The sequence below is a fragment of the Coturnix japonica genome, chromosome 1, assembly GCF_001577835.2.
Source record: "Coturnix japonica isolate 7356 chromosome 1, Coturnix japonica 2.1, whole genome shotgun sequence".
NCBI classification, from domain to species: Eukaryota; Metazoa; Chordata; class Aves; order Galliformes; family Phasianidae; genus Coturnix; species Coturnix japonica.
Genome location: NC_029516.1, coordinates 123974209 through 124000412, shown reverse-complemented (window position 1 = coordinate 124000412; position 26204 = coordinate 123974209). Strand labels below are relative to the sequence as shown.

Sequence of the window (26204 nt, the reverse complement as noted above, 5' to 3'; positions counted from 1 at the left end):
AGCAATGGAAAGTTGTGTTTGATCATCCTATTTATGTAGTGAAATCTCTGGATGCATAAATAAGGCAAAAGGTATGTACAGCTTTCCCTTAACTTCAGCAGCACTTTCTACAGCCTTTCCTCAGCACTCTTATATCCAAACAGTCATTACAGTCTTGGCAGGAGGACTGCTAGTTGGGTGGATAACTGGATCATTGATTTGTAACTGGGAGAGTAGTAAGGCTTTGGGATAGACAGTCCCAATCTGTGAAGTTTTTTGAGATCTAACTGTACAAAACTCTGAGCAGCCTGTTCTGAGTTTGAGTCTGGCTCTCTGAGCAGGATGCTGGTGTTATGATTGAAAGCATCTCAGGAGGCTTTGAATTATCGCATGAATTAAGAGATCTCCTTTATGCCTTTCCCAAAATGGGCTGTGTGGCCCTGTCAGGTTAAAAACTCTTCAATGCAGGTTGTGTAATGCACTATGTTGGTCTAAAGCTGTTTTTCTCATTCTTTTCATTCAGTGCTATTCAGCATGGGCCATGCTGAACTCATGTCTGAAACTAATCATGGTAGATTTCCCTTGTGCATGTGGGTGCTTTTGTTTACTGAATGTGCATGAAGAGTTATAGCTTTGGTCTTGTAAAGGGTTTCCCTCTTAATTACTTGTAGGACCTGCTTCCTGTGAGGGAATACTGGTTTTACACTGCAGGTACTTCCATGTGCCCTCCTGTTAACACCTTGTTAATATCTACATAAATCAGGGAGAGAAGCTGCAAGCCAACTGTCAGCCTCACTTTCTTTGTTTATCCTTGTGTTGCTTATACTGCATGGTGCGAAACCTCCCTTGATAGCATTTCTTTTTCTTCTTATTTCTTGAATATTGCTATTACAAAATAATTATGTACTGAATAATAATTATATACGCAGCAAACAGCATCTGGTGCAGGGGAGCAATGAGTGTGGTGCAGAGTATTGGTTTGGTGGGAGCACATTTTCACTAATGAAAAATCTAGGAACAGGCATTCTGTTCATTTTTCATTAGTCTTCCCCTGATGATAAACTATTGGCTGCATGTACCCCCAAAGATGGCAGTGTTGTAAAGTTATTGTTGATGTTTGTACTGTTGTTAAAGGTTTCTTAGTGCAGGATTTTTGTTGTTACCTTAGGTTTCAAGGTCTGAAATCATGAAGGCTGTTGCTGATGCTTATGAAATTGTTTTTGAGGGAAATTGAAGCAGTTTGTTAATCATTTATTTATCTTGTAAGCTTATTAAAAAGACCCAAGTTACACAGATTTACATGAAGGATACCAATGCAGCTCACAACTCTTGTGCATGGAGTGCTCTACAGATTGGTATCGTTTAGTTTATGAAATACACAAGTCCTTCAGTCATTCTGACTTTGAGGAAATGAACTTTTCTGTGAAAAGCCCTGTAGAGCTTAAGCATGTCTGGAGCCGGTTGCTTGGAAAGTGTGCGAGGCTATTAATGCCACTTAGCCTCATAGAGGATTCCAGATCACAGCAAGGGGTTGGCAGCAATAACTCAAAACTCATTGTCTGACTGCCTGCGATCGTGTCTTAAGGGAAATACTTTTTCATGGGAATGACAATGGGAAGCTGCTAAGAGACTCAAAAAGAAAGGACCTTTCTGTCTTCTACAGTGGATTTTGCCCAGTAAAGTATTTGCTGCTATAGTAAATTTTAGATTTGTTCCAGATTGTACCAATGATGCTAATAAGGACTTTCTGTCCAAGTAGGGAAACCAGAGCCTCTTGACATGTCTTTACCTTTCCATCTAACTGATCAACCTTGAACCCTCTTTTAGTATTATTGTGTATTATTTTGTATTATTATTCTATACTGTACATACACTGAGTTTTACAAGATTTTCCAGTATAAACTTTTTCTTGACATTGCTCTCTGTTGATGAAGAGTTAAATGTCACATAGGTCACCTTTCATTCAGAAGCAGAACAATTCTAAGTGTTACCAACCTACATGTCCATGAAGTAGGATAATGCAAACAGCAGAGCTGTCAGTGTGTGTTCTGATGTGGAAAAGTCTGATATGTGAGGCAGTTAAGAACGAGGATGGTGGAAAGGGAATAACTCATTTCTACTGACTCTGCTGACCCTGGTATAGTTGCATTCCTTAAACAGAAAGCAGAAGCATTCTCTCAGATTAGTGTCTTGCTTATACTGCAGGGTAAATTTGTGTTCTGTAGACAAATGGATAAAGTATAGTGCCTAATGTGCAGTTTGTAATAATTTCTAAGCATTTGGTATGGGGTTCTTGACATGATACAAGACAACAATTGTGTACTTTGTGTTGTTAGAGATGATACAGCAGTGGTTTAAGGATGAGAACTATAGACAGTGGGAGATTATAGCTAATTGTTTTATAACTGCTGCTTCAGTGATTGGATGTATACAGTAAAGGTACACATGTAGTACTTCTGAAACAGATCTTTCCTTTTAACACCTTGTGATTTTAGAAGTGTCATTGAAGTACAAAATATTTCTTTATTTAAAAGGTGGAGACTTTATCCCTGAGAATGATTTTGCTTAGCTCAAGTGATACGTTTTGCTTTATACACATATAATACCCAAAGTGAAAGAAGGAGAATCCATAGTGGTATGTAATGTACTTAAGGCAAAGTCTTCTAGGAAGAGCTCTTGAAAGTGTTAAATTGGTACAGATACTTTCAATAGAAGTAGTGATCTGCAGCTATCAATAGGTCTTGCCAATGGAGTTGCTGCATTAATTTATATCTATATATGTGTCTGTAAGGAATACACTCATTGAAATCAGCAGAGTTTCAGCAGAGAATAGTGAGTCAATTTTGCCTCTGTTTAAGATGTTTTGAGGACATTTTATAACATCTGTGTAGCTGATCTCATTTTTGTTAGAACCTGCATTGAAAAATGACTCCTGTTACTTCACTGGGTGAGTCCTTTGGGAACTGCTGGTGAGCTGGCTCCTGAAGACTTCCGTACACAGTGTCTATTATTCCATTAGCAAAGAGGGAGAGGCAACTGTGGGTTGTACTGTTTACATTCTATACAAAAGATGGAAAGAGAATGTTCTACTCAATTTTGGAATAGGATCCTGATGTAACTGTCTAATGTACCCATAAGAAGTTATTTTGGGGCACTGACCATTTGTTTTCTTCATCTGAAAGTATTTTTCATCTTTCTATATCATCTAGTAAGTAGACTTTAATGATAAGTGATGAAGGCAAGTGTTATACATGCTTATTTCCCTCAACCAAGGCTGTAACTTATACATGGTTTTTATTAACTTAACAGCATGTATGCCTTCTTGGAATGTGAGTTTACAAAATGTGGGGTGTGACATGAGAACTTGGTGCAGAAGAAATTAACAGGCAATTGCAGGGGTTTAAAAAAAGATAGGATTTCTCAAGCTCATGGTTTTGCTTGTGGTTAATTAGCAGTTTCTACTGAAATCTGATAGCAGTAAGCTGTTAATAAAAAGAAATGGCTTTAATAATTTTCTTCGTTGCTCTTATAGGTTCATCTTTGAAGAAGAAAAAACTCTTCTGGTCACAAGAGATTAAAAAGAAAATGTTTAAAATTTAGCATTACAGATTTTAAGTACAGTTTCCTTCAAGAGAAACAGCATAGATTAGAAAATTTGAAACAGGTTTTCATGACCAGATCAAATCCCATGCTGCTTATTAAATACAATACTCAGTCCTCCTGTTCTTGTACTTAGTCTTATACAGCCTTTTTGTAATGCCCTGCTGTCCCGCTGCATTGGCCTTAAGCATATCTCAGGTTAAATTATTGTGTTCTGCTATTTCCTGTTTTGAAGGCTTTCCTCATCAGCTTCCTGCCCAGGAGAGTGTCCTTGTGTTTAGGATCTCCATGGTTTACAAACTCTCCAACACAGTGTGATGTTCTAAGAAATGGTATTGTTTGTGGTACTACCTGGTGTGTGAAGTTATGGAGCAGTACTGTCCAAGTAATAAACAGAACAAGCTTACCTCAGACAGAGTTGGTGTATGAGGGCTCTGGACGTTCTGAACAAGGTGTAGCCTGAGAACAGCAATGTGTGAGGAGGTCAGTTTAACTGGGGACCAGAAGAACATGCCACAGCATGGCATGGATATTTTTGGAGCCAAGAAATGTTTTTATTAGTCTCATTAGCATGTATTCACTACTGTGCTCTGAGAGCCAGGGCAGCTGTGTTTGGGGTAACGCCATGTTTTGAGCTGATGAGTCTTCAGCCCTAGCTTCAAGTTGTGAGGAGCCAGAGGGAGAGTAACCCTGTGTTACCTCATTTATCTATGGCCTAAGTAAGTGCATCGCTAGCTGAGAATTAACTACTTCTATTTTATGGAGCACCAGGGGTGAATGTCACAGCAGAGTGGGTAAGAAGTACCAAAAACCAGGCATTCTGAAAGCTCACGCTGACATGCTGAGGAACAGCTTTGTAGCTTCAATGTCTATTAGTGTCAGCTGAGTTTCATTTCCATGCTCTCCTCTTGTCAGATTACAATCCAGGCAAAAGATGTGAAACCTGTACCCTGCTGTTACCTTGGCAGCCCCTCAAATTCGTCAATATGAACATCCCAGGACTTCCAGCAAAATCTGTCATGCTGTGTGTGCCCTTCCTCTCTGAGCGCAGCTGCCAAACAGTTGTATAAATGTTGTATGTTCCCATAAGCAAAAAAAATGTAAAGGTTTGTGTTTAAAGAGCACTGGATCCTAAGATAAAGCATGTTGCCTTAAGCTTTTGTGTCAGATGCTTTGTTTGATGAGATTAGACCAAAGCTCTGTGTCTTAGTCTGAATTTTTACTAGATTTGGGGCAGTTCATCCCTGTATTGATGTCCACCTTGTGAATGACATAAACTTGTTTTAAAGCTCATCACTGTCAAGGCAAAGCCTTTCTATTCTTTAAATCCCACATACGCTTTAAGGGCTTGGAGGATTTGAGTAGTATATGGATATTCCGTATGCGTGGCATGTGTTACCTGATAAAAACACAAGGTATTTTTACAGTGCTCAGTTAGTGGAAGATAATTAGTAAAATGTTTGTGCCAGAGCTTCCATTAGTCCAGTCTCAACTGCAGGGAATCTAATCCCATACTTAAGTATAAGCTCACCTTCCTAAAGCACAGCATGGAACCTTCCAGGAAGGATGTGTCAATACTTCATTAGTGGCATTAGTTATTGTAGAAGTGTACTGAAGTGTGTATAATTCCAATGTTATCATTTTGAATAGGTGTAAAAACATTTGTGTGGAGTCAGGCTTCATAGTTCCAAAGCTAGGAGCACTCTGGCTTTCTGATGTTAGTATTTATTTGAGCTTAACAAACATAGAGCCATTTTGCCTTTGCTGACCTATTTATCCTTAATTGTCCCTTCAAGGGTAACATGGCCTACTTCAGCCATCTGTAGTTAAGTCTAAAGCAGTCCTCAGAATTGTTGTCCCTCTTCAAACAGTCCTTGTGAAAGCAGTTCTGTGTGACCTGAAGAAAGTACACCGAATTTTCCATTCAAAAAACAAGGTTTTTACTTAAAAATATTTTAGTTGATTTCATGCATGATAGGAGGATGTGTTAAGCAGGAATTTTGTCATTTACTCATTATTTCTTCTTCTACTTGCAGAAATGCATCTAAGCCACACTGATTTTAGTTTGTGGGGTATTGCTGACTATGTTAACATGCAAAAAGGCTGATGGGTACTGTGGAAAGGAAATAAGTGTGTATGATAGAACTATAGCTAGATGGTGATGCTTGGACATTTGAGTTCTTATTTTAATACTGGCTACATTCCCTCATCTTTCCCCTACAACAACATAAGGTTTTTGGAGCAGAAAGAGTGTCAGCATATATGATGGAACATAGCCAGCATTACTGCCTCCTTGCTTATGGGTTAATACTCCTGCTGTGAGGTATCACATCATCAGCTGTACTGAGTGAAATGCAGCCGTTTCTGCTCGGAGCTTCACATATTATCATTTTTACTTGGCATTCAGTGATTTTGGACAGACCACTAGAGGCTGCTCTTGGATAGCAGCACTTCTGAGTACTTCATTTAAATTGCTCTTGCTTCTTTTATATACATATGTATATATATAAATATATACATATCTGATATCTGTATCTGTCTATCTGTATCTATATATCTATCAGTATCTGATAGAATGGTTATACACCTCAACTGGCAGTGTTTCCTGGAGAAATCCAAACTAAGATAACAGACCCACACTGTGAATCGGAGCTGAAATGCCACGCTGGTTTGCTTTAGGAGCTCTGGAGGTCTCTGCTAGGCTGAAGATCTTTACCTGGATGTTGAGAAATGTTCTGTTCATAAATGTTTGTGCTTGTTGGGAGTAGTTCTGTTCTCAAATGCGTGCAGTTTTCTTTGACCTGAGAGACTACTTGTTTGCAGAAGCGTTTGGCACAGAAATGCTATTTTCTGTCCAAACAATTAAATGTCATCGCAATATCATGCACTTGCATGTGGAACCATATTCTGGGAATATGTTTTCATTCCATTTTTCTTCACAGGTTGTTTTCTTTGCCACTGATAATAATGCAAACCTCAAATTTTCTGTTGTAAAAGCAGCAAATGTGTTTTTAAAGTTTGCTAATTTAGAGTAGGTATATTGTTTGGGAGATATCTTCCAGCTTTCGAAGCACTTCTAACTTCTCTGCAGTGCATAAGTCGCTTCCTGATTTGTGCATTTACATAGCAAAATTGTAGTATCGTTTTGCAATGTTGATGTTATAAAGCACTGCGACGTTTTCATTCTACAGTCTATTTTTCAAGTGGACACTTTAAAGTACTTACTTAAGTGCAGGTTTTCAGAAAACCAGTAAGCCAGATCTTAAATAGCAGCAGGGATACAAAGCAGTTTTCTACTTAGATACTATGTTAGAACCTGAAGGCTCCCTTAGCAGTTAGAGCTAGAAAGTTCATTGTCTAGTTTAGAGCTCAAACAATGCCTGCTTTTAGCTCTCTTTCAGTTCCTGCTCTCTCTAAATTGGTTTCATCCTGTGCCTTCTTCAGTAAGGCTCAGTGTTATAAGCTATTAAAGCCTGTAATATCTGAAGCTTTTGAACTAGAGCTTTGTGGAGCATTATGTGTCTATTTATTTCTGTCTTCTACTCAAGAAAGAACAAGACTGTTATATTTCCTTTACGCATCCTTACCAAGGATATCAAGTCATTCATCTTTGTCTCATCTGGATAGTGAGAAGGAGACTGTCAAAATCAAAGTGCAAAGCTCCAATCAAGAATAAATATATTTGAAAATTAAATTGTAGAATACATTGCAAAAATCACAGGAAAGTGTCAGGTCTCATAGTTTGGCTTATTTTGTTGTGTATGGAGGGGGAGGTTTGTTTGGGTTTTTTGTTTGTTTAAATGTCTAGCTAGTGGATCTGTGTTGGAATCAAATGGATAAACTACCCGGTTTTGAAATGGAGTAGATGTTACAATAATGAACATTAAAGAATTAAAGGCAGCAAAACTACTACCTAATCTCTACTTAGTGTTGGTGACTGGTGACTTCATTTAATAAGGCAACTGAACTTCAACTTCGATTTATCTTTGTTAAATTCCTAAGCCATTCACTTTTTTTTTGCTGTGTGAAGAACTGCATCCTCTAGAGCAAAGCTGGTGTTCGGATAGAAGTCCTGGTTGTCACACACAAAGGGCACAGAGAGGAAATGTGGCACAAGCCTCTGCTAGGTGATCTGTTACTATTTAGTTCCTGTCACCACAGGGCTTGTCTGAATTATTTCTTTGTAATTGCTGTAGTAAAAATGTCTGTCTTTGTTTATTAATATCACGTTCTTCATTATATTGCCTGACTGTCTTCTGGGGCCTAATCTTGCTCCTGTTCCTCACCCCCTTAGAAGGCATCCTTAGCAGCAGCAGGAGAAATGAAGTCTTTTAAGTTGCTCAGGTTCAGTAAGTTTAAATGCCCCATAAAATGTGGGATACAAAGTTTATTTTGGGAAACAATAGCCTTGGTAGTTATTGTCTGGTTTCCAGTGGTCTGTTCCTAAGCAAAGGAACAGGAAATGTTCTTCTTGGGGGCCCTAACTTGTGCTCTGATGATTGAATTTAGGATGATTGCTGACTTCAAAGAGTAATGGCTGTTGGAAGCATTTTCATGAATAACTGCATGATGGGAATGCTTGAATTTCAAAGTGCTCAAGCTGTGGGACTGCCTACATTTTATATGCTGAACTTGTTTGAGCACAAACTTGTCTTCTATACTAGTTGCAAGCCTGCCTTTGAGAATCCTTTTTTTTTTTTTTAAAGAGCTGATCTGCATAACTATTTTTGTGGCACGAGCATAATTACCTTATGGATAAAATGGTGGACAGTACACTGTATAGGCAGTAGCATTCCTAAGATGAACTGTCACCATGTCTTGCATGTTTTCCCCTTTTGTGGTACCAATGTATGATCAATGCATGTGAATGGGCCAATTCCACAATGCTTTCTACATCATCTCACATCTTGTATACTAGAAAAGATCAGGATTAAGTAAGCAGCTTGATGAGATACCACATCTCTTCAAGCAGTGTGAGTGTATCACAGATACATGCTGGTGATTAATGAGGAGCTACAGAGTGAGTAAGCAAGTGGTACTGAGGATCTGTTAGGGATTTATATGTATAATGCAGTGACTTGCCTCCAGTTTGCTGCATGATCTGCCTTGATACTGTTGATGCAGTAATTCCACATGGAATATTACTGAAGTCCTGCTATTGAAATAGCTGTTCAGCCACTGAAAGCAAGAATTATAGTCAGCCTGTATGTATAGGCAGAGGCTCTCAAGGCAGTAAGAGATCTGGTGTATAATGGAAGCCAGCTGGATAATAATAATAATAGGACTTAAAAGACTGAAACTCGTTTTTATTAAACTGAAATTATTTAACCTAAAGTGCTCTTCTGAATTTCAAATATCTGAAAACTTGATATTAACAAGTTGCTGTGACAAGCCTGAAGATTTAATCTGTTTTTTTGGTAGCAAAGAACAGGGACTGCAAGCAGTTGCCATACAACACTGTGAAAGCAGTAGGAACTTATTTGTATAGTTGTTGTTGCCACCCATACCTTGGAGAAATGCAGGGATCTTTCAGATGGTGACTATGTAATTGCTTCCACATACCCCAGAGGAAAGGAAGTTCCTTTCTGCAGTCCTACATACTATTAAGTTTTCCCACCCTTTCCCCCAGGTGCATGAGATCATGAGTCATGTAAACTGGACACAGAGGGAGATGTCCCCATAACCTAAAGCTGAGGAGTCGCTAGGTGGAAAATTCGGGTTCTGCTTTACACTCGGTGCTTTTTGACAGGTATTTAACCTCATTCTCACCACCCCCAGATAGTGTTGCAGTGGATCCCCAAGGTGGATGGAGGGATGAACGGGAAGTCCATCCTCTGTTGCATTTTTCTTTTCTTTTCCATAATCTGTCCTCTGTGGCCACCACTTCCCATTCCCTGCTTTCTACCTTTCTGACCTGACCTTTTGAGTTTGCTGGTTTCTCTGCCTTTCTGAAAATGTTGTATCCTTTGTGCTGTTATGAAAGCAGAACTAAACGATCTGAACTCGTGATGCATGTTTTGTGTTACGAGAGAAACATAGGAAGGAAACACTAACTTTGAATTACAAGCTTATAATTTATCTTTCAGAAAGTACACCGGATACAAGTTCATGTGTTAAGAAGAAAAAAAAAAAAATAGAGGTTGTAAGGGAAATGTCAAGATGCCTTGATAGTCAGGTGCTACTCCTAGGGCTGCCTCCTGTTTCTTTCTGTAATGGTTAGTTTTATAGTCATTTACAGTGCTGACAAATTTTCTTTCCTTTCCTGATTTCTCACCTTATTTTTTGTTGTTTGGGTATTAGACCACATATCAGAGCTGTTCTCAGAAGACTAGGGAACAATCCACTGTGCTTCCAAGGAATATCCAGTTTTCTATCCTTTAGTCAGGGACTTGACATTTCTGAGAATGATGGCCTACATGGCAAGGAAACCCCTTCCCTTCAGAAAATCTGCTAAATCCAGGGTTGCAGATTCTCACGTTTGTTATCAAGAGTGTCTCCTGTTGAGCTGGGCTGGAGATTTCACTGCAGTTGCAGCAGGAGCTGCTCTGGAGCCAGGTTAGCTAACCAGAGCTGGGGGCCTGTCTGGGACGTGAGGACATTCTGCTGACAAGCTGGTGTGGCCAGCAAGCTGCTGAAACTTGCTGAGGTATTCCTAGGACAAGACAGCAAGAAATAGGAGCAGCTGAAGCAATGAGTGGGAAGAAGATAAATGTGGGTGTTGGTGACAAGCTTGTTGGAGATAGATGCAGATGCATGGAAAGAACTGAGCTAAACTGATACAAGTGCAGCACAGCTGGAGTAAGGCTTTGAGGCAAAGCTTCACAAGCAGGAGCAGGCCATGTTTATCAAACCATTCTTCTAGTGAAGTACAGACACGGAATAGGAACCAAAATGCTTCATTCTCAAGCAAACTGGAGTGGGGGGTGGATCAGGAAATGAATATTTGGTTTGAATGTAATAAATATGGTAAAGTGAGTCGGGTCATTCTCAGGTGGATGAGAAGGCAATGAAAAATTGAAAATATGCTTGTTAGCAAAGTACCACTCATCCTATGCATTAAAGAGGTTGGCGAGGGCAGTCTTGCAAGTTGTCTTGTATGCAGGTACAAGATGTTTTTAAGTGTGGGTGGTAGGAAAGAGAGGGAAATTGAGCAAGGCTGGACTGGCAAGCAGACCTGTTTCCAGTGTTTACTTGTTCTTGCATACGTGACTTTGTGTCTTGTTAATATTCACAGCTTTGTTGTACACAATGTCTCAGTTTGGTTTGTTGCTTCCTGCTTACCGCTTGCTGGAGCTGGATTGTAGGTTCAATAGCCAACCATTTGCAGTGAGGCACTGTCATCATAATAACAAATCTTTTCCCACAGTGACTGTCTAGAAGCCCCTTTCCTCAAGAGCATCTGTATTAATAATCATTCACTTAGGGAGAGTTGAATGTGCAAAAGGGATGGTTACCTTTCTGCTAATTTCTAGTACCAAGTTGAAGTTCTCCTTTACCTTTCATTTTTTTTTTCCTCCATGCTCACCTCTCTCGTATCTTCTGTAAGACTTGATGACATTATTGGGTGGGTCAAATCATGATTTAGGAGTTGACAGATGAGGTATCTTTGAGTGACACAACAAAACTCAGTGAAAGATTCAGAACAGAGCATTTATGTTTTTTAAGCAACCTAGTAAGCATGGTAATACCTTGAGGTCGGATGCACCACTGGGTCTCTTCTAGCCAGCGATGGGAATGCTAGCACTTATTTCTTCACCTGAAATGGAGTCTTGTTCTAAATCAAAGAAAGCTGACTAAGGACACCTTTGGGGCTCTCCTGCTGATGTTCTCCTTTGTCAGCTCATCCTTTTTAGTACAACTTGTCTTTGGTATTAGACTGCCTAATGCTTGATGTTGAGGCAGGTGATGAACACTCATCTGTGTGGAGCTCTCATCTGGACCTTCTCCAGGTTCCCAGCTGAATTTGTTCTTTTCTGTACCCTGAAAATAAGTCAGATGTTCTTTCAGGGGCTTTAATGTTGTTCCTGTTGTATGTGCTTGTTGGTAAAATACAATGTAGATGTTACATTTGGATGTTCTGTGTGATCTGAAGCTCTGCTTTGTACTGAGGAAGTATGCAGAAATTTTAGGACTTCTGAGGACTTCTACCGATAATAGAAAATAATTCTCACGGAGTCATAAAATGTCAAAACCCCCATGAACTGTTATGGAAATAGCTGTATCCAGTTTTGGACTTGATCCATCTTGGGTTGTGTGACCCAAGGTGTACATTATGTTGACATATGTACATATGGTTATTGTGGGATGTGGTTGCTGTTAGCATTTTATCTTGCTCAGTGACTGAACGTTATAATGCTGGGAAGTTTTAATAGGATATAAGATGTTAAAAAACTAGTCTAGATTTATTTCCTCTTGCCCTTCAAATAATGAGGAGGAAAAAGGAAAGCTTTACTAAATCATGTAAATATACTGTGGTGATAAGCATACCTAATATAAAGCCCTATTTGTCTGCAAGTGTTATTCAGTTCCTACAAGACAGCCACTCGGATCTTGTTTATCAGTGTTATACTAGCCCAGAGGCAAGAGTTAAATAGCGTGTGCTGAATGTGAGCTGTGAGAGGTGGTACTTAAAACTTGTTAAAATGACTTACCAGCTGCTTATGAAAGAAAGCAAGTGTTGTAGTTTCTTTGCACTTCTGATTATTTCTGTTTCCCCCTAAATATTTAGTCTGTAAATTGGAGAAGTGTACAGCTTATAAAGGAGAGGGAATAGACTGTAAAACATGTTTAAATTTGTTGTTTTGAACATTAGCTTAAGGTGCTGCATCTAGTTACTTGTAATTTACATTTTCCTCGGATTCCTTTTATTACTATGCTATCAAAATGATCCTATGTTTTCATATGAGTCAGCAATGCAATTCAGGGATCCTAATGTTCTGTTGCGTCAGTAGGTTTTTAATCTCCTTATTTTTTAAGGCATTATGTTAAATCAGTACATACTATTTCCCAGCACTTGACACAGCACAGGCAGCAGGCCTTGCAGTGAAATTAATATCTGGAATTACAGTCCAGCTGAGAGATTAAAAATAACCAAATATACAAGAAAATAACAAATTCGAGCTTGTCTGCCTTGTGTTTGCCTGTCGTCTTCATTTTGATTGCGATTGGCCGGCAAGGTCTGCTGCTGGCGTTACACAATTGGCTTAGATGGGAAATTACAAAACAGAAGCAGATCGCTTTATTTGTACTCCGTAGCACATGCAGCTGAGCACAGGCGAACAAGAAGGGTTAGCCGTACGCAAGGATTTAAGTGCTCTTTTATCACAGATGTTTCCATTCCAGGGAAGTGCTGCGTATCTCATTTTTCAGATCTATGACTTTGAGTTTTTAAACGCCGTAGGGGTTTCTTGCCTTGGTGAATGTCAGAATGTACCCGGGAATGAATTTGTAACCTGGAAGCATTTGAAAATTTCAGATGCACAGAAGAATGTCATGGAAGGATCAGAAAGACCTGCATTTTTAAAGCGTTTTAAATATTAGTAAGGAGGAAGGCAATACAGACAGAAGGTTGAAAGCAGATGCAATAGGAAAATGACTTTGTTTTAATCCTGGAATTATGGTGTTGGAAACAGCATGAAGGAGGGATTATATCGGCACCAAAGCAATGGAGAATCAAAGAGAGTTATTTTCCTCTGAAATAATCTCCGCGCAAGATATGTAAAAATTACTTTCCATGAAAAAGAGCAATTAATGATTTGAATATGGTCTGAAGCTCTGTGGGACGTATTTGGGACTGCTGCATCTTTCCATTGGTGTGTACTGCATCTTCATCTACAACACCTTAAAGACAATTCTACACAAAAGAGCCAAGCTGCTGATTGTTTGCATCTGTTGTTGTGTTTTTAGTTTGTTTTTAAATAGCTTTTACCTCCATTATTTCGAGTAAGAGAAGAAGTTCAAGTTGTGTTTTTAACAGAACTTTCTCCTTTTTTCTTCTTCTTTTTCCTCCATACTTAGTTTACGAGATGCCAGAATCGGATTTATTCTTGTCATAGACCGCAGACAGGACAAATGGACTTCTGTGAAAGCCTCCATACTACGGATAGCAGTGAGTACTGTTTTACATTAATTCCTTATAAAGATTTCCCATGTTGAACCTCTATCCTGGGGGGGGGGGGGGGAAAGCTGCGGGAGCTTTTTCTTCAACAAAATATGAGCTAATGTACAACACACAAAATACGTAGTTCTTGTGTCCCAGCTGGCTAAGTGTCATGTGCCCTTGACATGCTTTTAATGCAATGTGCAGCTCATAATATCAGCCCTAGAGGGCAGCTGGGGAGCACGATTTTGAGGTGCACATGTGAACGTTGCACGATGTACAAGTGGGAGCAGCCCTTGGATGGGCAGACCATGTGCACTGCTGAGTTGTGGATCCACTTTGCACTAGCTGAGCATTAGGGTTCTGAATTTGTTTACCTCTTGTCAAAGGAAGGCAGGTTTAAAAGCTGGTCATGTGGTGTCTGAATAAAAACAAGAGTTGCCTTCAGGCTGAAAAATCTCAACCAACAAATACCGACACTGTAAATTTTGGTCTCCGTTTTAATAATGATTTTTGAAATATGGGAAGTGACATTTAGAGGACTTTGTTAACACAAGTAGGAAAGGACAGATCCATATTTATCATGCGCTCAAATCCTTGTCATACTATGTGTTGTTTTTATTTTTTCTATTTTCACGTTGTCCTGGCTCGAATTGTATTTACAGTCTTTCCAGTAACTGCTGAAAAACAAAGCTAGAAGAATCTTTCATTTTATTTCTTTATTCACTTTAATTACCAAAAATTTTAGTTCTGTTAGTAAGTTCAGTCAAACCAGTACAAGTCACACCTTGATGTGGCCCTTTTTTGATCAAATGTTTTTGTTGCTAGTTACAAGGTACTTATGTAACAGTAATAAAATACTCCTCTGTAACTATTTGTGAATGAAAGCATAAGACATAGTACACTGTCCCACCCTGTTCCCTGCTTTGTTTCACCTGGTGAGAAGTCAGTGAGTACAGATCACTTCACTGACACAGATCAGATGCACCAAAACAAATTATTAAGTGTATTTTGAGCAAGCTATTGCATAGATGATCTATAATCACATGTATTCTAAGCAAACAATGTATTAGCCTATGACTAATCAGTTCTCTGGAGAGAGGTAAATTAGGGTAAGCTAAGGGTAAATTGGATTGAGTATGGCTATTTACCTTCCCTGGAATTTGTATTAAGGTAGGAAAGGTTATACAACCAACCTGTCTTGTCAGTGCATCCATTATGAACTGAGATCTGAGTTGGAGATGGGGTTGGGGGCATTCATGCTGGAGAGATCTCAGGCCAGCTAAGGGAAGTTCCTAACACTGTTTTCCAGCAGCCTGATTTTTATATACTTTTTACATGTGATTTGCCTTGATAAGCAAGGGGGAGTGAACTGTTACAAGGTATGCAGACTCAAATACAAGCAGGGTTATAAAAAACACATACGGAAAAGCAGAGAAACTTCCGTTTGTTCCTTATGACCTTATTTCAGTTCCCAAAATCATGAGGGATTTTTCCTAGGTTAATTATCACATCTTTTAATGGTCTCCATATTTTTGCCAAAGGTGGTACTTTCTCTTTTCTTTGACAACTTCCAGTCGTATATCAGGCCCTTGACATGAGTACTAGGCTGCATGTTGTTAGGCATAGATAAGGTGAGTGGAGGCAAGTGGAGTGACAGAGGAATAGCTGCAGCCTTATCTGACCTGCACAGCTAGGGGCAGTTCTCATCCTGTTCTCCAGTTTTGCATGACCTCTCCCCTTCTTCAGCAGGTTCCACATATGCCTACAACTTGATTTTTTTCCAAAATAAATGTGTTTAGGGATGGTAAACTATTAAAAATGCACAGAAATATTAAAAAAATATTTTTTGCCACCCTGCGTTTTTGAGATGCAGTACTGAACAGATTCCAGTAGGGAAAGCCAAGGACAGCACAATTTGTGGGTGATTAAAGAAGGAAAAAGAGCTGAATCTCTGAAGTTTGTGAATCACTTTCCAAATTCAGTGTTGTACTTTCTGTTCAACATTAGGTAAGTGTTCCACAGATGGCAGTCCTTTTATTTATGTGATTAAGGCATGTTGGAGTAGGCTACTAAGGACGTGTCACTTATAGTCTTAATACTAACACTTATGGTAGTTTTCCTTCAGTGTGTACAGTTCTCCCTAGAAATGCAGTTTTCGGAACTTGGACATCCATTTCCTGTGACACCAGAAGTGTAAAGGGTTGGTTCCTTTGCATGGAGAATCTTAGAGCCATTACAATTAGAAAAGACCTCTAAGATCATCTAATCCAACCATCAAGCCATCACTGCCATGCCCAGTAACCACATCCCTCAGTGCCACGTCTACGTGGTTCTTGAACACCTCCAGGTATGCTGAATCCCCAAACTCACTGGGCAGCCTGTGCCAGTGCTTGGAGATGGGTCTTAAGTGCACTGCAGGTTGAAGTGTTACTGATAGCAGCTCATTTGTTTTTTCTAATTCTTTGAGCTTGAGAGTTTTGATTGTTAGCACGTTTGTCCTAGGTCATGTGATACCTACCCTACTACCTTTTTTCTCTGATCACCTTTAGGGGATTGACCCTTTTATTGGTGACATCAGATGCCAGCACAGACGGGGTGTTCTGGCTGGAGCAGTGCCCAGCAGGAATATCCTGGCTGGAATATCTCTGCCCATTGCTAATATTCTGACAACTGTGGGAAATACATTTGCAAGCAGTGAACAGCTGCTAAACAGAAATTCCTAGTGTGTTTTGTTCTATTTTCAAGACTCTTAACATAGATGTTTGGTTTATACTATTAGGTGTTGAAAGCATGTTCTAAAAGAAAGCTAATGAAAGAAGAATCTTTATTTAAAGTGGGAATTTATGTGGAAAATCTTTCTGTTAAGAGAAATTTTTAGGCTTGATTTTTCCCACTTTATTCTTGGAGATGAATTTCTTTCCCGGGACAGAAAATGAGCAATAAAGAGCTGAATCCATATTTCATGCTGGCATGAAACAAAACTATGCAGGTGAGGTAAAAGATGAGATGAACTCGTTTTTGTACATAGAATCATAGAATGTAGAAGAGTGAGCTCAGACTTTTAGACAAACAAAATCTGCACTCAGCATCATGAAAAGCTTCACTCGTACTCGTCCATCAGCCTCACATTGAAAGTCCAAAGAAAATAAGTTTTCTTATTCCTTAAGGACTAACATATCTGTGGGCAGCTGCTTGAGGAAGCAGTTGGTATGGAGGTCACTCAGTGATGAAGTTTTATCCAGTTCTGAAACTTTGCAGCCCTGTCTAAATGAAACAGGATTTCGGTTTTATCCAATCTGCTGTAGAAGTTTGTATTATGATTTGTTATCTTCAACTTAGGATGCATTGTTTGCAGGTTTTATGCCTTCTGTTTTGGACTGCGTTGTTCAGATTGCTGTGTTTTTCTTAGCTGTTCATAAATCATAGTAAGAGAGGCCTAGTCCTTTAACTGCTTTGAAGGTTAGGCCCAAGACCTTAAGCTGGCAAGACCAGAAGCCAAAGGAGAGACTGGAGTGCTAATACCATCCTAAACCTTGCAGGAGCCAGGCAGTCCCATTTTTCTGCCATCTGGAGTTTTATCGTTGGTTTGACATCCAAGGTGAGAAACAATGAATCACAGTAATCCAGCCTTGAGTTCTTTGGCCTTGTTTGTAGAGAGAGAGATTGAATTTCCTAGTGAGCTGATGGTGGAGGAGAGATAGGGCATTGGTTACAAAATCTGTGGTCATGAAAGATGATGTTTTGTGACAGGAATTCCTGCTAGCCCAGTTTTATACTAGCACTTTGCATTTTGTGTTGTAAAAAGTAATGATGCTTAATGGTTTGTGTGGGTTAAGCTAGAAAAAAATGTTCTCCTTTCAGCCCCCAGTTATGTTTCTTATGAAAGGCATTTTTGCTTAGGTTTAAAACCACACCAAAAAACTGATGATTGGATTAAGCTAGAAGTATTTGTGTGAATTTTGCAGCTGTTGTTTTTGAATGATTCTAGTAAATAATAAACCAAAAAAGGTTATTTTGAGATGTGATTTGCTTTTTGCCTTTATTGCCTCAAACGTTTTGAGAAAATTATATGTGCAAGCACTTTCACAGTTTTCCTAGTATAGTCAGCCATTTTTTCCTGTGTATGTGATGATTTTTTAATAAAAATAAAAAATAAAAAAGAGAGAGAAATAAGAAAATCACTTAAATTCTGGATGCTGGACCATAATATGAAAAGTATCAATCACAGACCATTGCTCTATGGAATTGAACAGCATGTCTGTCTATAAGGTATGTGTACTTTTCTGTGTGATTCCTGTGTATATTAAATAAGCACAGGGCACCATAGGTAGGATGTGAAATCACAAAGGTGGTGTTTGTTCTCTCTGAGAGCACACCTTCTGGTCTTTGCTGCTGAAAGCCATCATGACCAATACCTGGTGATAGTCCCAGGCCACTGCTCTGCTCCTGCCCTGCCTCTCTGAAGGAAGAGTCTGACAACACTGCATCCTGTCTCAATGACCGTCTGCCCCTATTTTGATGACTCTTGTAATATAGGCTATTCAATTACGTTGTTCCTCCTTTGGAAATGCCATCTGATCATCCAGTGGTCAAGCAGGAGTGGGCAGGATTGCTGCTCAACCTGACTGGCACAAGTAGGATGAAAGAATGACTTCAGCAACTCCCTATTGGGAGTGCCTTATTAGCAGCTTCTTAACCACAGGTACAGTATTGGTGCTACAGGTAGCCTCTGTGCCATTAATATCCTGTAAGGAAGGTGGTGATTAAGACTGTAACTAAATTTCTCTGTTAAGGCAGCTCCTGTTTTGCCCAGGCAGTCTAGGTTTTTCCCATGATTCAGGTTTGGAGTAGTCATAGGGCAGCAGGCATCTCCTCTACTGGAAAGGTTTTGTTTAAGGATGATGATCTGTTTATAAGTTCCTGGCTCAGTTAGTTTTATTTCAAAACTGATGACCCCGAGCTCATCTGAATCTTTGGCACAAGCACTTGCCTGACGGGATGTGGAAGTCATGAAGAGAGATGAGCAGACAGAAAAACTATGAGTATTGCAAAGCACCAAACAAGTGCCCATGCTAATGCAAGTGAAATGAAGCAATATATGAACTAGAGTAGAGTAGGGACTACCCTGACTTAAGTAGAGGATATCAGAAATGTGTGAGCGCTGTGTAGTGTCTTGTTTTTTCTTTCTTTCACTGATACTTTTTTGTGTGGGTATTAAAGTACAGTAATTGAGACAAGATACTGGTGAAGCAGATTAACAGTAATCTAGTAAAGAAAGATGCTTTTGCATTTAAAAGTACCCAGACAATTCTCAAGTGCGCAGACCCTTTTTGGTGTCACAGTGATGTTCAGTGACTTCAGTAAAACAAGCCTTGAAGGCACTTGATTTTATGACACTATATAACATGCATGAGCATTTATTGCCATATATAACGCTTGGCACAGCCTTATTGAGAAGTCGTTGTTCACAATATTGGCATAGGATATGGTGGTTTCAAACTTTCTGCTTGCCTGGACTGGAGATTTTTACTCTCTGCTGTTCAGGCTGTAGTTGACTGGTTGATGAAGTTCAAGGAATGAATCTGAGGAGTGTCTTTTGCATCATATCATTGTCTGCAAGTCACCAGAGCTTTATGGGGAAAAATAAAAACAGTGTGGACAAACAGTAATATTTAGGCAGTGAAGATATAAACTTAGTTAAATGTTACTGGTCCAGCTTTGTTTACTGTGTCAACCAGTTCTTTCTTTTGTTGTTGTTTCACATAAGTTGGTTTGTGAATTTGACTCCTGGCCATACTCAGCAAAGTTGTTAACATTTAAGACTGTTCTGTGTTTTGAGGGGAAAACAAGAACCCAGTTGGAAGCACAGAAGACAGACTAGGGGAGGTAAGAACAGCATTGCAGACAAAGTTAGAATAACCAAGAATTTCAGATGAAAGATGGAGGAAATTCTCCACAGGTTTTAAACAGGAATTATTTTACACGGTGCACAACTGTAGTGATTTGAGCAGCGTTGTTCCTAGGTAGACACAGTGAAGTGGAGAGTAGTTGTAATGTATATTCTTTATCTGTTTGCCCAAGCAGGAGAGCATTCTTGATTTATCTGTGTGATTAAATTCCTATCTCATAAGAGGTAAAGCACAGTTCATGAAAACTTACTCTTGCTTTGAATCTGTCAACTGCTATCTACCCAGTAACAGCTGAAATGATTTTAGAGAAAATATTACAATGAAGTCTAACTACAGTCACAAAGTGTAAAACGGAGAATTTAAAGATAGAATGAAGAAATTTGTTACCAGTATATAACTAAAAATTTACTTTTGCTATTCAGGATCTTTAGTGCTTCATAATTTCATCCCCTCTTTATGTTTCTATTGTATCTACTGAACTCAAAGAAAACAAGACTACTGCTTTCTTATGTTCTGTGTAAGGCTAAATGGGCAGCCAGCAGACATGCTGAAGACACTGCATCTGAATTTCATGTACAGGGATGCATATCTCACATGAATGCATTTTTCAAAATGTGTTATTTCTTCTTGGAACTTCTCATCCTGATGTTGGTACTGACGGTGAATAAATTTCTTCTTGGGGGGAGGGGGGAGGAGGTGAGTTGGAGGTGAAAATTAACAGGTCAGTGGGAGTCTGCATGCTGTCATTACAGCCACAAAATAAATTGATGCGAGTTTAAATTAATAGACTGTGTAATTATCATTGCACAAATATTATTCAGGCATTTAATGAAAACATATTTTGTCTGTTCTTGCAAGTGTTTCTTAGCATGAGTTAAATCTTAAATTTGAAGTTGCCTTTGTTATAATAACTTTGAAAGATGGTCTTTATTTTTTTCATCTGATTACAGGCAGGAATCTTGCATTTAATGTCTGTCCTCTGTTTGATAACTGTGTGTTAATAAGTCCACAGGGTGTACTACTTTCAATATGCAAAGAAAGATTGCTTGTGGCACAAGGATGGAGAACTTGTGTGGGCAATCGGAATTGCTGTGATTCTGTTCCCAGCGCCCTGAGGGACTCCACTGGAGCTGAATCACTGCACTTCCTAGAAAATTTGGGCATTGTTAGAATGGAGGCGGATTGTAAAGTTTAAGTCTGTACACTTTCTCAGCAAGTTTGAGTTCTTGGAGTATATGGAGAACCACAATGCAACCATGAAATCTTCAATAGAAGTTTTAAACTACTTTTGTGTTTAAAAGTTTGTCACGCCTGCTGCTAAATGCTTGGAATACCCTGGAACCTTAAAAATGACAATGGAACCCATTTCCAACCATCCAGATACTGACAGCTTCATAGGCATAGAAAGAGAACATAGCACAACAGCATATTCAGTCAATGTTTGGATTTGTTTGGTGCTTTTTTCTTTTTTTTTTTTTTTTTGGTCTTTTCTTTTTCTTTTCCTTTTTTTTTTTCTTTTTTTTTTTTTTTTTGGTCTTTTCTTTAACCTCAGTTTGCTTAGAGCTGTGTCACAATTTCCAACAACATAATAAAAAAGAGTATATTGCATACTTAATGATTATAATGAATTTTGCTTTAGAGAGCTTTAGTGCTTCCCTGCAGTGGAAATACTGAATATGAGAAAAGATTTGTGTCATTTCAAGAATGGCTAAATGATAAGTATGTGAACTTCTGGCACGGCAGAGGGTTTGTTTGTTTGCTTGTCTTGTATTTTAGAGCAACGAGCCTGCTTTCCTTCTCTTCTGTTTTCTCCATGCCACATTTAGAACTGGGGAGGATCTATCAGACCACAAGTTGAGAGATGATGAGAAAAAGCACTGCTGAGGATAATTTTTGTTTTATTTTTGTCTGCAGAATTTGTGCTTACCTCTTCTATGCTACTGCCTGATAAATTCAGTTTTGGTAGTGATAGTTTGTATAGGCAACTGGCAAGATAGCTCGCACAAACAAGAAACTCGTTATGTGTTCAGATAATAGCAGAGATTTCTCTTGGCACCTTCTATTAGAGAAAAGATAAGGTAACCACCATTGGAAGTATTGTAGAAAAAATGCTAACCTATCTTTGTGTGTTCATTAGCCTCCTTGGCTATGATGTCATCTTAACTTGTAACTGAAGATACAAGTGTTACAAGCCAGCCCTGAAAGATTTGATTCCAGGAGAATAGATTCCTGTTCCCAAGATGCATAAAGGTCTCATTGAATGGAGCCCTCTGTGCACGCCTTGTTTGGTTTATAATTGGTCCCCCCGTTATGGAGAATTTTGATACAGTTGGTTTGTGGTTTAACAGAGGCTTCTCCTTAGAAGCACCAGAAAATAACACATTAAACTCATTTTGCAGGCATCTTTCCCAGGGAACTTGCAACTCGTCCTCGTTCTGCGCCCTACGGGACTTTTTCATCGAGCTCTCTCAGACATTGCATTCAGGCTCCACAGAGATGAGTTTAAAATGAAAGTACCTGTAAGTAATCTTCTGTTTCCACTTTGTTATCTGTTGAAGTACTTATTCTAGCCAGTAATGTTTTATTTTAAAATAAGCTTTGAAACTATGCAAGCTGAAGATATTCAAATAAATACAAATAGATGTTGGTATGAGTTATTTAATGTCTGTCGGCTGTCAGTTGACTGTGTTGAAGCTAGTTAAGATACGTTCCCTGCTGTCCTTATTTATTTCTTAGAACCAGTCCATACATTCCTTATCCATGAAGGTACAACTGTTCTCTCCCATAGACACAGGAGATCAAATATGAACAAGAAATGAATGAGATGTTGTTGCTCTTAAAAAAAAAAAACAACAAAACACTCATGTATAGTTTATCAAGATTTGAAAATGAGTAAAAGCTGTTGGAGTAATTTATGTTGTATGATTCAGAAGTTCTTTTTAAGGTGTGCTTTGGAGCCCAGTGCTCATTTACAGTTATTTAAGTTTATATCATCAAGTGTTAAGCTTTTTTGTTTCTTTTCACGTTGTTCCTTTTTGGAAATATTTTTATCACTTGTTTCTATATGAAAATGAAGTTTTTATAATAGAAGCTGGAAGAATCTTTAATAAGGGACATTTCACCACTGATCGTGTTCCTTTTTTTTTTTTTTTTTTTTTTTTTCCACTTCTGCAGATCATAATGCTGGGCTCAGTATCAGAACTGCAGGGTTACATTGATAAGACACAATTAACAGAAGATCTTGGTGGCACCCTGGATTACTGCCATAACAGATGGCTGTCCCGTCGCACTGTAAGTCTTGGTTGCTGTTTGGACTTTTCAGTTTCATGAGCTCTTCTGTTTTATACCCTGTCATTTATAAAGCATATTCCAAGTGATGCAAGTTGACTTGCTCTGAGTGAGAAGATGTTCCCAGTGGTACTTAGTCATCTTAAAGAAATAATATGAGTAATAACTTGGGAGTGGTTTTCTGAATGCTTGGAGCAAAGGAACTGCAGTGTATTGTTGTGTTGGGGTATGTTGTTTTTGCTACAAGAAAGAAAAAGCTCAAGTTGTAAAATAGCTCCAGATTTTAAAAATGAGGAAGATATACCTGATACAAGCCTAGAAAAAAAAATACAATTAAGGAATTAATGGTGATGGTATTTGTTGCTTACAAAATTATGCTTTGACCATTTTTAATCATGTAATTAATCTGTTCAAGTTTGTTTTGTGAGTTATATTTTGTGTGTATGTGTCTGTTTGTACATATGCATATGATGAGCATGAAACATCTTTAATGATTTTTATTCCAAAAGGCTATAGAAGGTTTTGCCCAAAAGGTTAAGCAAACAGCTCAGATTCTTCAGTCCTTTGGGACTGAACTGGCTGAAACAGAGCTACCAAATGATGTGCAGTCAACCAGCTCCCTTCTTGCAACACATACGGAAAAGAAGGACAAAATGAAGGTACGTACGTTTTGTAAATATGCTGTCTTCTAGTTTGAGTGCTTGTAATTTATAACTAACATTGCTAGTAACAAGCCTGGAGGGTGTTTGGTTAATAGATTGTGATAAATAAATTATTGCATTGAAATTTCACTGAAATTGTTTTTCTTGGTGTGAAGTTAAGAATCCTCTTACTGCTTTCAATAAGGACAGTTCTTAGAGCTAAGTACACTTATGTATGAATACATCATGACTTGCATGGAAACAAATACCCTTGTATGAAGTTATGAGTTTAATTTTTAGTTTTGTTTACAGTAACAAATTCTATTTTGTTTGCATGCATAGAAAAAGGTCCAACCTCTTGAAGAATGGACAAATGTTCCTTCAAATCAGCTGAAATGAATGTTTAGGGGTTTCAAAACTATATGTTTTAAGTTTGTGAGATAAGTGTAGCACAGAGATATGGTGGGAGATTGTCTATCACAAAAGTTCAGCCCAATGTAATAGGGACTTAAGACCTATAAACCGACATATAGCTTCTAGCATCATTATTGTCAACACTGATTTAGTCAAACTATGCTTGTATTGTTGCTGTTATATACAAGGTATTTTTTTCTAGTTTGATTCCTAGAGGAGTCCAGTAATTACGGAATTCTTCCATGTGGGTTTTTCTGATTGTTTTTTGTTTACTTGTTTATTGTTTTTGTTCTTGTTTTATTTTATAGGAAGATATAAGGTTAGCAGTAGAACAGGGAGATGATATCCTTGGAAGTATTACAAAGCCGGTTACTGAGAACCCTGAATACAAACTGAATCAAGACCAACTAGACAATCAAACTACAGTAGAGAGGTGAGAGGAGTAAAATACTGAGCACACTGCTTCTCTGTGTTTTTGACCCCTGCCTGGCTCTATTATTTAATTCTATATGTATGCTTAGCAAGTAAGCAAATGATGCAGAGTGAATAGATAAAGGGTACTTTCAGAAATGATTCTGCTGTTATCAGATCTGCCTTAAGCAAAGTAATTCTCTGATGTCCACTTCTGGATCACATGAATATAAGGAAACCTGCCTGAAAAGACTCTCAACACTGCTAATATCTCATCAAAGTAATTAGAAGCCTCTAAAGGGCTATTAAGTACTACTCTGCTCTTGGAGTATCATCTGTGCACAAACTTCCTATATGCTTCCTCTGGGCAAGTAATCGATTTTTATTTTTCTTCACTTCTCCCACCCACCCCCTTAAATTTTTTTCCAGTTTTGAAGACATTATATCATCATAGCACAGATGTAAATTTGAACTAAGCTATAAAAGCATAGCTCATTTCCCCAAGGCAGTAATCTGCATTCTTTTTTTGTCTGTCATTCCATGTTTCTGTTACTCTTGGGCTGACTTTTCTTTCCAAGTAAGTGTCGCTTCCAATGGACAAATCTTGGCAGAAGTCACTCCTTTGGAGTCATTGCTGCTATTAGCTATCTGAAGGATAATCAGGGTGGAGGTGGGGGTTGCTAATTTACCCAAAATGTTCCGCTTGATGCATTATCTGACTGAAATTGTGTTAAACTGTCTGCCTTATTTTTTTTCTAGTCAGATTTAACTTGCAAATCCAGAGTTAATTTCTATCAAAGACAAAAGTTGTTTAAAATTCGGTCCTACAGCCTTTTACAGATGTAGCCTAAATATGACAAAGCATATTGTATAGTCCATAGGGTACCACAGTGTCAAATACACTACTAGAAGAAAGGCTGAAAAGTTGAGTCTTGAGGAATTTTGCTAGAATTTTAGTTGGAGAAGGTTCTTTCCATTTCAGTACAGCTGTACACTTGTCTATGATATTAAAGCAGTCTTTCTGCTTGGACGAGGAGACAGTGACCTTCAGTTTTTTATGAGCCTTGCTCCAAGGGATGAAATGCAAGGGTAGCTGGTTGGTCACAGCAATACAAATTTATTGCTTCTTATTTTTTTTTCCTTTATAGCTCAAAGCTTGGGCTTTTCAGAGTCTTAGCCCACATGCTTTTGTATGTTTCTGTTTGCAAGCCCCACATCCCCAGGTCAGAGCTGAAAAGCATTATTTGCAGCAACCTTCAAATCAGTGCTTAACAGTTTCTCAGATCTTAATGTTTGTTTTGGATTCCAGTTTTACATCAGTGTTATTCTAGAAGAAAATTCTATGCAATACTTAAAGTCTCCTGTATTCAGTTTAATATTTTTCTTTTCTGGGAAATAATGCTTTGAGGAGACTTTTTGTTCAATGTGGAAGGGTGTACCATCCTTGAAGGTTGCAGCCCCCATTCTTACAGTTTGTGTTGTTTGTTTGTTTTTTAAGGCTTTTGGCTCAGCTACATGAAACAGAGTCTGCCTTTGATGAGTTCTGGATTAAGCACCAGCAAAAACTTGAGCAGTGTCTGCACCTTCGGAATTTTGAACAGAATTTTAGAGAGGTGAGAACTTCTTGGTGGCAGTCAATATTTGGTAATGTAGAAGTGATTCAGAAGCAAATACTTCCCTTCTTGTTTTCACAGCTCCTGTGTGTGTACTTGAAAGCTTTCTTCAGTTTTTTCTCTTTGACGTGTCCTTACTTGACATCTTGCTATCTCTACTACCTTGAATACTTGCCTATACAGACATAATAGCTTCTCTTCTGCAGTGTTATTTTTTTCCATGGGCCCAGAAGTGTATAAGCATTGA

The 26204-nt window shown here is 38.5% G+C and overlaps 1 protein-coding gene across 14 annotated transcripts in view; it reads left to right on the top strand.

Annotated features, from left to right (window-relative positions):
- Positions 1-26204, top strand: part of MCF2L (MCF.2 cell line derived transforming sequence like) — a 135992-nt gene that overhangs the window by 87542 nt on the left and 22246 nt on the right. For 13 of the 14 annotated variants that reach the window (XM_015849326.2, XM_032441992.1, XM_032441989.1 and 10 more), the window contains 6 exons: positions 13597-13687; positions 21990-22109; positions 22765-22881; positions 23388-23537; positions 24242-24366; positions 25843-25957. In XM_015849326.2, coding sequence (XP_015704812.1) covers positions 13597-13687; positions 21990-22109; positions 22765-22881; positions 23388-23537; positions 24242-24366; positions 25843-25957 — 718 coding nt within the window. Of the gene's footprint in view, positions 1-13596; positions 13688-15500; positions 15689-21989; positions 22110-22764; positions 22882-23387; positions 23538-24241; positions 24367-25842; positions 25958-26204 lie in introns of those variants that run through there. The other variant, XM_015849340.2, reaches the window with a different exon arrangement.